At 50.3% G+C, this 9,605-nt stretch overlaps 1 protein-coding gene across 1 annotated transcript; it reads left to right on the plus strand.

Moving 5' to 3' along the window:
• The first annotated feature begins 5,660 nt into the window (after window positions 1-5,660).
• Hoxb13 (homeobox B13) lies at window positions 5,661-7,465 on the plus strand. Its single transcript, XM_051157826.1, has 2 exons — window positions 5,661-6,267; window positions 7,212-7,465. Exons 1-2 carry the CDS (start codon window positions 5,661-5,663, stop codon window positions 7,463-7,465), a joined length of 861 nt encoding a protein of 286 aa, XP_051013783.1.
• The last annotated feature ends 2,140 nt before the right edge of the window (window positions 7,466-9,605 follow it).

Here is a 9,605-nt window from a genome sequence, read left to right on the forward strand (position 1 = left end):
TGCTCCAGGTTCTAACAGCTTTGAGAGAGAGAGAGAGAGAGAGAAGAGAGAGAGAGAGAGAGAGAGAGAGAGAGAGAGAGAGAGAGAGAGAACAGCAATTAACCTATCCTCTCTGCAGGAGCTCATTGGGTCGTCCTTGTCCTCCCCCCCAACCCAGGAGGGTGTTGCGGGGTTGCTCAGGTTGGGGAGTCAAGATGGCTCTAACAGTGGCCTCCTGACTAAGCTGGTCTTGCTTCTATCCTATAAGCAGTTGTAGCTCCCAGAGCCTAGTGTCAGCCTTTCCTTTAAGACTTGCCTAGTAAACTTGGAATGCCTTCATTTTAGGGGGGGAGGGGGAAGAGAGAGAGAGACAGAGAGAGAGAGAGAGAGAGAGAGAGAGAGAGAGAGAGAGAGAGAGAGAGAGAGAGAGAGGGAGGGATGTCCCAGCACCACCCAGGGCCCCCCAGGCCTTCTGGGTCCTGACAGCCCCTTTCCAATCACAGGCCTGCAGAGTGGCAGGCCTTCCCAGACTTCTGAAAAGAATAAAGAGAAATTGTACAGGAAGGCAGAAAAGGAAAAGAAAATATATTTGTGGGCGGGGGAAGAGAGTAAAATGGAACAGAAGAAAGAAAATGAAGGAAAAAAAAAGAATAGTGCAAGTGTCAAGAAGGAAAATAAAAAGAAAAAAAAAAGAATGGATTAAAAGACACGGGCACTAGAATGCATGCGATAAAGAGAAAAAGAAACGGAGAAAAGAATATGAAGTCGAGATAACTAAAGTCGAAGGAAAGACAGAAGAAGAAATTCAAAAATAAAAGGGAAAGAAAACTCATAAAGACTAAAGTCAGGGAAAATATAGTCTGAATAATGGGAGAAAAGCGAAGGGGGAAATGAAACACGACCAGGACCAGGTCACTCCATGATTCCGGGAGAAGCGGAAAGACCCACGAAGTTCGCCATGCCCATGCAAATCCTGTGGGTCCGGGCGAAGCACGAGAAGGAAGCGTCCCTGGTCCCGTTGCAAATAAATCATTATCCGTCACCACCGACCTGAGGGCCGCCACCACTGCCACGACAGGCACTCACTGTTGCAGTTGGGATAAAGTCAGCGAGCTCTCACTTTAACAATAAAATAAAATAAAATTTAACAAATGCCCCTAAGTGGAGCGGGTGGGCTCGTCTTGCCCCCTCCCCTCCGGAGCCCGAGTTGGGGCGGGCGGGAGCTGACACCGAGGTGCCAAGTCCCCGTGGCCGGAACCCCTGGGGGTGGGGCGGGCCTTGCTCAAAGGCTTGGGCTGTAAAGGTCATAGGCGGTTTTGCGGGGCTTCGCTGAATAGGATCCTGGAGGTAAACAGACTCTTAACTTTCAACTTGGCCTTGACCTTCCTGGAAGTGTCTGGCGGGTATGTAAAGGAGCACGCTGAGGCTTTCAATGCGTTTGGCTGGGTCCGTAAAGGGGGCTCCAGACTCCTCCCGGTGGGTCTAACAGGAGGTTCCCAGCGGGACACAAAGACTTCTGTGCAGCTGGAGAAAGGCCTGGGGAAGCTAGCGGCTATACTAGAGCGCCAGGGTTGAGAAGCGGTTCAGAATCTGAATTTCCTGCAGAGTCCAGGGAGTCTCAGTTTCTTTGTGGGAACCTGGGTTCATGAGGTAGGAAAGAATGACCCCCGTGTTCTATGGGAGCTCCTTGGTTTAAATAAAAGCAGCTGATTTCATTACACACACACACACACACACACACACACACACGGACACACACACACGGACACACACGGACACAGATCGAAGTCGTCTTTATCCCGTTTGCAAAATGCTTTCATAGGCAAAGTCTCATTAGCTCGTCTTAGCACGTTTCTGTAAGGTAAGAGTTGTCAGCACCATTTTAGAGAAAAGTAGACGGAATCCCGTTTTACACGGGTCACAGACAGAGGCACTCACATATACTGTTCACGGAGAAAATAGACGCCTAGTTCACAGGCTTGCAAGTTCAATATCCAGACTTGTTCTCTGGGATAGAATAGATGCTAAATAAATTACCGAGGCAACCAAACCAAACCCAGAGCACTATTTGTGTTGAAACATGTCTGGTCTGGAGGGAATTCCTAGCATAGGTGAGCATCTTTGGGAGCAAAGAGTAAACTAGTCAGGCCCACACTCTACAAGGAGTTCTGTGCGTGTTCAGTTCTATAATTATTTCTGGGCACGGTTATACACACAAGCATTTTGTCTCCGAATGCTTAGTTGTAGGCAAGGCCACTGTGATATTTCTTCCGGTGTGTTATAGATGCTAGGCGCCCACTGCTAGCCGGTCTTTGTTGTTGTTTGATTACTTTTCTTCACAAAAATTGAGATAGATTTGGTAGGTGTGGGAGCAGTGCAGAAATCCCAAGCATACAGGCTTCTTACAAACTGAATCTGCGGGGCTTGAGAGCTGGCTCAGAGGTTAAGAGCACTGACTGTTCTTCCAAAGGACCTGGGTTCAATTCTCAGTACCCACATGGCAGCTCACAGACTGTGACTAGGGCCCTAGAAGGTGTTATCCAAAATTCTTGAGCTCTGTAGACATGGACTCATGCAGGCTTAGTCTTTTATGCCTGCCTTCTTTCACTAACAGGTTAAGTGTAACTCATTCATGTTGGAGTTAGCAGTAGCTTGCTGGTTTTTAATCCTGGTGTTTAATTCTAGCTTGCCGTCTTTGCTTATCCCACAACTGATGGAATTTGACATGTCACCAGTTTTGAGCTCCTATGGATAATGCTGAGACAGACTTAGTGCAGGCACTACAAGGACTCTATTTCCTTTTTAAACTACAGCGCGGCTGGGATATAACTCATTGGTAGAATGCTAATCTAGCACATGCAGGGCTCTGGGCTCAATTCTGAGTACTGAACCAAAAAAAAAAAAATTTATTTTTTCCTCCTATAACCCCAGCAGCACTTGGGAGATAGATGCTGAAAGGTCAGAATTCCAAGGCTACCTTCAGCTACGAAGGGAGTTTAAGGCCAGTCTCCAGCATAAAACGCTGTGAGCGATCTGTGTGCCACCCACATGTATCTTCTGGATATCAATGCAGTTTCAGTGAGCTGCTCATGGATGTGCTAGAACACGCCCCCTCGTAGATATAACTTTCCCTTTGTGCCTGGAAAAGTTGGCTTTTTCAAGTGAGTTTGAAGCCAGGCATGGTGGCACACGTCTTTAATCCCAGCAGAGGCAGGAGGATGGCTGTGAGTTCGAGGCCAGCCTGGTCTACAAAGCAAGTTCAGGACAGCCAAGGCTACACAGAGAGACCCTGTCTCGAAAAAACAAACAAACAAAAAACCAAACCAAACCAAACCAAACCAAAAAACAAACAAAACAAAACAAAATCAAGTGATTTTGATTTCCCCAAGACAAAGTTTCTCTTTTTTTCTTTCTTTGTTCTCTTTCTTGCTTTTTTGTTGTTGTTGGTTTTGTTTGTTTGTTTGTTTTTTGAGACAAGATTTCTCTGTGTAGCCTTGGCTGTCCTGAACTCGCTTTGTAGACCAAGCTGGTCTCCAACTCACAGTCTGCCTCTGCATCCCCAAGTGCTGGGATTACAGGTGTGTGCCACTGAGCTGGCCTAGGGTTCCTCTGTATAGCCCTGGCTGTCCTGAAACCGGTTCTGCGGACCAGGCTGGGTCTGGAAAAAGACCTGCCTCCGCCTCCAGCTGCTGAAACCAAATGATATCTCTTCTACACTCCAGCACAGAGGCGGCTCTGTCTACCAAACTGGAAATTTGCTTTGTAAAGAAAACTGAAAAGTTCTCGGTTCTTAGGCGGGGAAAGCCTAGTATTTCTGCCCTCATAATTCATTAAGCAACAACCTTGATGGGACTCCAGGAAACAAGGGAGAGACACCTTCCTTTTCTTTCACATCTTCAGCATACACTATACTACAGGCCTCAACTCTGGCTTTCATGGGCCCTTTCCCACAAGGCGACTCAAGTTCAAGTTCAGGCTGGAGACACACACACACACACACACACACACACACACACACAAACACACACACCTTGGCTATGCCCACCCTTAGCAATCAAGCCCTCAGTGTAGAATAGAAAAGTTTGAATTTTCTGCAGGAAAAAAAAAAAACTGAGAGTTTTAGAAAACACACTTCTGTTGGGAGTGATGTTGAAGAAAGGAAAAACGGTTAAAGGCAGATTTGTGGTGAAATAAGCTATTTGAGTCTACAGCACAATAGGCCCCAACAGAAGGGGGGCCTCTGGCAGTTCTAACAGGGGAGCCCCCCTCCCATCCTTTTTAATTTCCAAGGAAATTTAAAGCAGGAGGCAGCTAGGGGGTCCTGAGATTTCTAGCCCCTCAACTGTGTCCAAGTGTGCTGGGGCGGGTGGGGGGGGGGGGGCGGTTTTCTGGAGCTTCCTGGACAGCAGAGAGGGCACCAAAGAACGGAAAGACCGCACACAGACCAAACCCCTCATTCTTGGGAGCAGGATGCCACTTAGCCACTTAGCTAGCCTTGGCTTCTGCAGACTGCACCCAGAAAATGCGATACAATCTTGTCCATCTTCTCCCCCTCCCCTTTCCAAGGTCTCTCTCTCTCTCTCTCTCTCTCTCTCCCCTCCTCTCCTCCTCTCTCTCTCTCTCTCTCTCTCTCTCTCTCTCTCTCTCTCCCTCTCTCTCCATCCCTCTCTCTCTCCTTCCCTTCCTCCTTTTTCCCACCCATAGTTAGATCTTCAAGCAAAGCCTTCTGTCTCTAGGTCTCTTTCTCCACCCTTAAACGGAAATCCAGACCCCCTTCCCAGACATCTAGAGGCTCCTCTGGGCCAAGGATTGCATGTTTTCTGAGCTTCTTCGTGTCCTCCTCACCCACCCACCCCACCCCCGCCCCTTGGCTCCGCCTCACCCCATTGGGGCCTCCTGAGCCTTCAGGGTTGTGGCTGGCCAGGGTCCCTGGGGAAGGGACCTTGGAGGCACTTCCCTGGGCATAGCGTATTCGGGATGGGTGTTTATAATGAGCTAGGGCTGCTAGTACCCAGCACCCAAAGCAAAGAAAGCGCTTCCTGATGCCTATAGTTTCCATTTTCACCTCCCTCTTACTCAGAAGCATTCCCAGTTCTCCTTTGAGACAGCCCGGAGTGGCCTCCCAGCCCGTCCCCCGACTCCCCCTATCCTCAGGAGATGGACACTTTATTGGGAGAGCTTTTTATTCTCTCGTTAAAACCTGCCAAAGCTCAGAAGACAGAGCGGGGGGGGGGGAGAGAGAGAGAGAGAGAGAAGAGAGAGAGAGAGAGAGAGAGAGAGAAGAGAGAGAGAGAGAGAGAGAGAGAGAGAGAGGGAGAGAGAGAGAGAGAGAGAGGAGACAGGGAAAGACAGAGACACAGATACAGAAAGAGACAGACACAAGCAGAGAGGGAAGAAGAGAGGAGGCGGAGCCCGGCTCCCTGAACCTCCTCCCCACCCCTTTGCAATTTCTGCGGGGTAGATTTTATGAGCTTCTCTCCCCTAGGCCACAGCCAATCAGCGCTCGTGCCCGGGCTCCTGCGTCTCTTGCGTCAGGACGGCCCAGCAAGGCGAATGCAGGCGCCTCGCGAGCTGGGAGCAATTTAAAACGCTTAGGATTCCCCGGGCCTGGGTGGGGAGAGCGAGCTGGCTGTCCCCTAGAGCCCCCACCCTTGGCTCCTCATGAGCCGATCGTTGGCACCATGGAGCCCGGCAATTATGCCACCTTGGATGGAGCCAAGGATATGGAAGGCTTGCTGGGAGTTGGCGGGGGTCGGAATCTAGTCGCCCACTCCCCACTGGCTAACCATCCTGCAGCGCCAACGCTGATGCCGACTGTCACCTATAACCCCCTGGATCTGCCAGGCTCTGCGGAGCCACCAAAGCAGTGCCACCCTTGTCCTGGGGTGCCCCAGGGGGCATCTCCAGCTCCTGTGCCTTATGTGCTACTACTTGGAGGCGGGTACTACTCTTGCCGAGTGTCCAGGAGCTCACTAAAACCCTGTGCTCAGACAGGCACCCTGGCTACCTACCCTTCGGAAACTCCCGCGCCTGGGGAGGAGTATCCCAGCCGTCCCACCGAGTTTGCCTTCTATCCGGGCTACCCGGGACCTTACCAGCCTATGGCCAGTTACCTGGATGTGTCTGTGGTGCAGACCCTGGGAGCCCCTGGGGAGCCTCGCCACGACTCTCTGCTTCCTGTGGACAGTTACCAGCCTTGGGCCCTGGCCGGTGGTTGGAACAGCCAGATGTGTTGCCAAGGTGAACAAAACCCACCGGGTCCTTTCTGGAAAGCGGCAGCGTTTGCAGGTAACTTCTGCTCTGGCTCCCCTAGGCTCTGAGCATGGGCTACGTTGGCATTTGCTTGGAAGGAGGGAGACTTGGGACTGGTGAGGAGGAGCCTGGGGCTCCTTAGGTGCTTATTAGGACTTTGAAGGAGGGTCCAGACAGCTGGATGGTCTGGATGGAGGCCTGAGGGGGTCAGATTAAGGGGCCTCGGTAGTGGGCTTAAGAGTAGCCAGCCTTCCTGGGACCAGCCTTCCAATATGTCTGGAGAACCGTGGATCTCTGCTGTTGATTGGGGCCAGAGTGTTCCTACCCAGGACAGTCCCCGTCTAATTCTACACGAAGGCCAAATGACATAATCAGTAGGTTTGAGGGTGACAGTGAAGGGTGGGATCCGAGCTATTGGGCGTTTCCTAGAGAATACAAATCCGTGTGTGTGTGTGTGTGTGTGTGTGTGTGTGTGTGGCTTCAATTTCGAAAGGGAAATTTAGGTTTTCTTTGAGGGACATATCGAAGTGTGTGTGTGTGTGTGTGTGTGTGTGTGTGTGTGTGTGTGTGTGGTGTGTTGAGTGGGCAAAATAAATCTGTTTTCTCGCGGACATAATTTGCCAGTTTGTAGGAGTGGCCGAGCCTGAACATGCATGTGAGAGTGAATTGTGTGATTGTGAGCAAAAACCTGACCAAGTGGGTGTGTTTGCAGACTCCTGATGTGAGGTCAGTGATGGTAGGGGTGGCAGGCGGGATCTGAGGCTGACTGAGCGGTGATCAGAGAATCAGGCAGGATCTAGAGCTTCTCCGTCTGCGTTTCCCGTGTGCTTTGAGGGAGCAGGGCCCACACATAGGGTGATCAGGAAGTGCCTGCAAGATGACGTAGCCCTGAGGCTTGCGGGGCCTGGGTCTGCGCTTGGTTTTACACGGGAGAGGAGACTCAAGTGTCCCTTTCCCTCCTTCTGTTTTCCACCTCACAGAGCCCAGTACCCAGCATCCTCCAGACGGCTGTGCCTTCCGCCGCGGCCGCAAAAAACGCATTCCCTACAGCAAAGGGCAGTTGCGGGAGCTGGAGCGGGAATATGCGGCCAATAAATTCATCACCAAGGACAAGAGGCGCAAGATCTCCGCAGCCACCAGCCTCTCTGAACGCCAGATCACCATCTGGTTTCAGAACCGCCGGGTCAAGGAGAAAAAGGTTCTGGCCAAGGTTAAGACCAGCGCAACCCCGTGAGGGCTAGAGGGGAGGGGCAGGGGGAAGAGGGGCTCCTCCCCGGAGAACTGGGAGCTTGTCAGAGTCGGGACTGGCAGAGGACTCGGTTGAGGGACCCCCCCCCAAGAGATGTGTGACACCTTTCAGCAAGCTACTAAGTGCTGGACTATCCTGCATGTGCCAGGGGTGTGAGGCCTGAAATTACAGCCCCCTCTACCGAGGTTCCAGAGAACCTGTATCAGTCATAATCATTTGTCCTAACAGTGCTGATAATCTTATAAACCAAGTACTAGTTGCCATGATAATTAATCTCATATTTTCTACCTAGGGCTCTGTAGAGCACTTAGAAACTGCTTTCCTGAGTGGAGCTGATTGTGAATAAATTTGGAAGAAGATCTTTTTGTAGGACAGTTTCCTCTCAGACCCCTTTCCATGTATACCCAGCATGCCACCCCTCACCCCCTCCCAATTCCAGTGGCTGGGGTGTGTGGGGGGCAAAGGCAGATTCAACCTTCTAAGGTGTCCAGGCCATGCCTACTTGGCATTTTTCTAAGACGATAGCAGGGTAGCAGGGTAGGGCAGGGCAGACCATGTTAATGGATGCTTCTCCTTCCTCCTGGCTCACCTCCTCCTGTGGTCTCCCACCTTCCTGACAACCTCCTAGGCTGTACACCATGAGAAAAACGCCAAGAAAATGCTGAGATTTTGCAGTTATGTGAAAATGAGATTGCTGACTTGATAGGATTGGAACCTCCAGGAACCGAAGTCAAAGGGAGGACTTGCAGAGTTGGCACTTTCTCAAACTCCTCTTCTCTTGGAAAAGGATAGATTTGGGCTATTCTGGTGGTTCCGACCCAGGGTTGTTAGGAATTTAGGAGCCACGTGGGATCATCATATGTGGCCTTGTCAGAATTCCTTTCAGGCCCAGTGGTTACAGAATAGGGCAGTGTCCCACCCTATATTCAGGCCTTTATTTATTTTTTTCAGGCCTTTAAAAAATACACTAAAGTATGGGACAAGACAGGAAACTGGAAAATGGCCCCTTCTCTACCCACTATTTTTCCTGGTCACCTTTCTTTCTTTCTTTCTTCTTTTGGGTTTTCGAGACAGGGTTTCTCTGTGTAGCCTTGGCTGTCCTGGACTCGCTTTGTAGACCCAGGTTGGCCTTGAACTTACAGCAATCTGCCTGCCTCTGCCTCCCAGCTCTGGTCACCTTTGTTTAAGACTGGGGAACTTGTCTCCCCTAAGCCTGAAAAGGAAGCCCACCCCTTCTCTTCTTCTTCTTCTTCTTTTTAAAGTAAATGACAGCAACTGGAATAAGCAAGAGACCCAGGATTAGGGTGGAGGGATTCCTGGTCCCCAATGCCAAAGTAGCCTCAGACTTCTTCCTCTTTTCACTGCCTGGGTCCCTGAATACAAGGCACCCAGTGGTTCCAACTTTATTCTTTTGTCCTTACAAACCAGAAATTTAAAAAAAAAAAAAAAATCCCGAAAAACCCAGAAGAGAATGGCCATCTGCAGAAGTGGGTACCAGGGGATAGACTTGGAAGGTCTCCTTCCCTGATGTACATGGACCCACTGTCGGGGTAGAACTAGCAATGGGGAGCCTGCTCAGCAGAAGTGAGGTTGCGTCTGTCATTCTAAACCTCGGACTGGGTGGTGGGTCCCTGTGATGGAGCACCATACCTGAAGAGGCTGCATTGAGTTGAGTAGCTATTTACTGGTGGGCAATGGCCAACATATTTGTGGGTTTTTCCTTTTTTAAAAGGGCTTATGGTTCTCCAAGAAACCAAGGCTAAAGCCACTGCAGCCAAAGGACTCTAGTGCATCCACTAGTGGTCTGGTGAGATTCCAGCCCTGGCTCCTCTCCCAGGAAGGATCGGGCCCCAGAAAGCTGCATAGAATCTTTTAAACATGTTTACTGAAAAAAAAAAAAAAAAGAGAGCCAAGAATTAGGTGTGATGGTGCAGCCTCTGAGTCCAGCCATGGGATGCTGAGGCAGGAGGATTGCAGTGAGTTTGAGTTGATGAAACCGTGTTTTATTATTAATTTAAAAAGCCAAGACTGGGGGAAAGGAGTTAGAAGGGACACCACCTCTTCTTCTTGGGCAACATAATGTGTTGCTCCTCCAAGATCTAGACCGAAAGCCATTGTGACTGGG

Source organism: Acomys russatus, chromosome 16 (assembly GCF_903995435.1).
Source record: "Acomys russatus chromosome 16, mAcoRus1.1, whole genome shotgun sequence".
In the NCBI taxonomy this organism is placed as follows: Eukaryota; Metazoa; Chordata; class Mammalia; order Rodentia; family Muridae; genus Acomys; species Acomys russatus.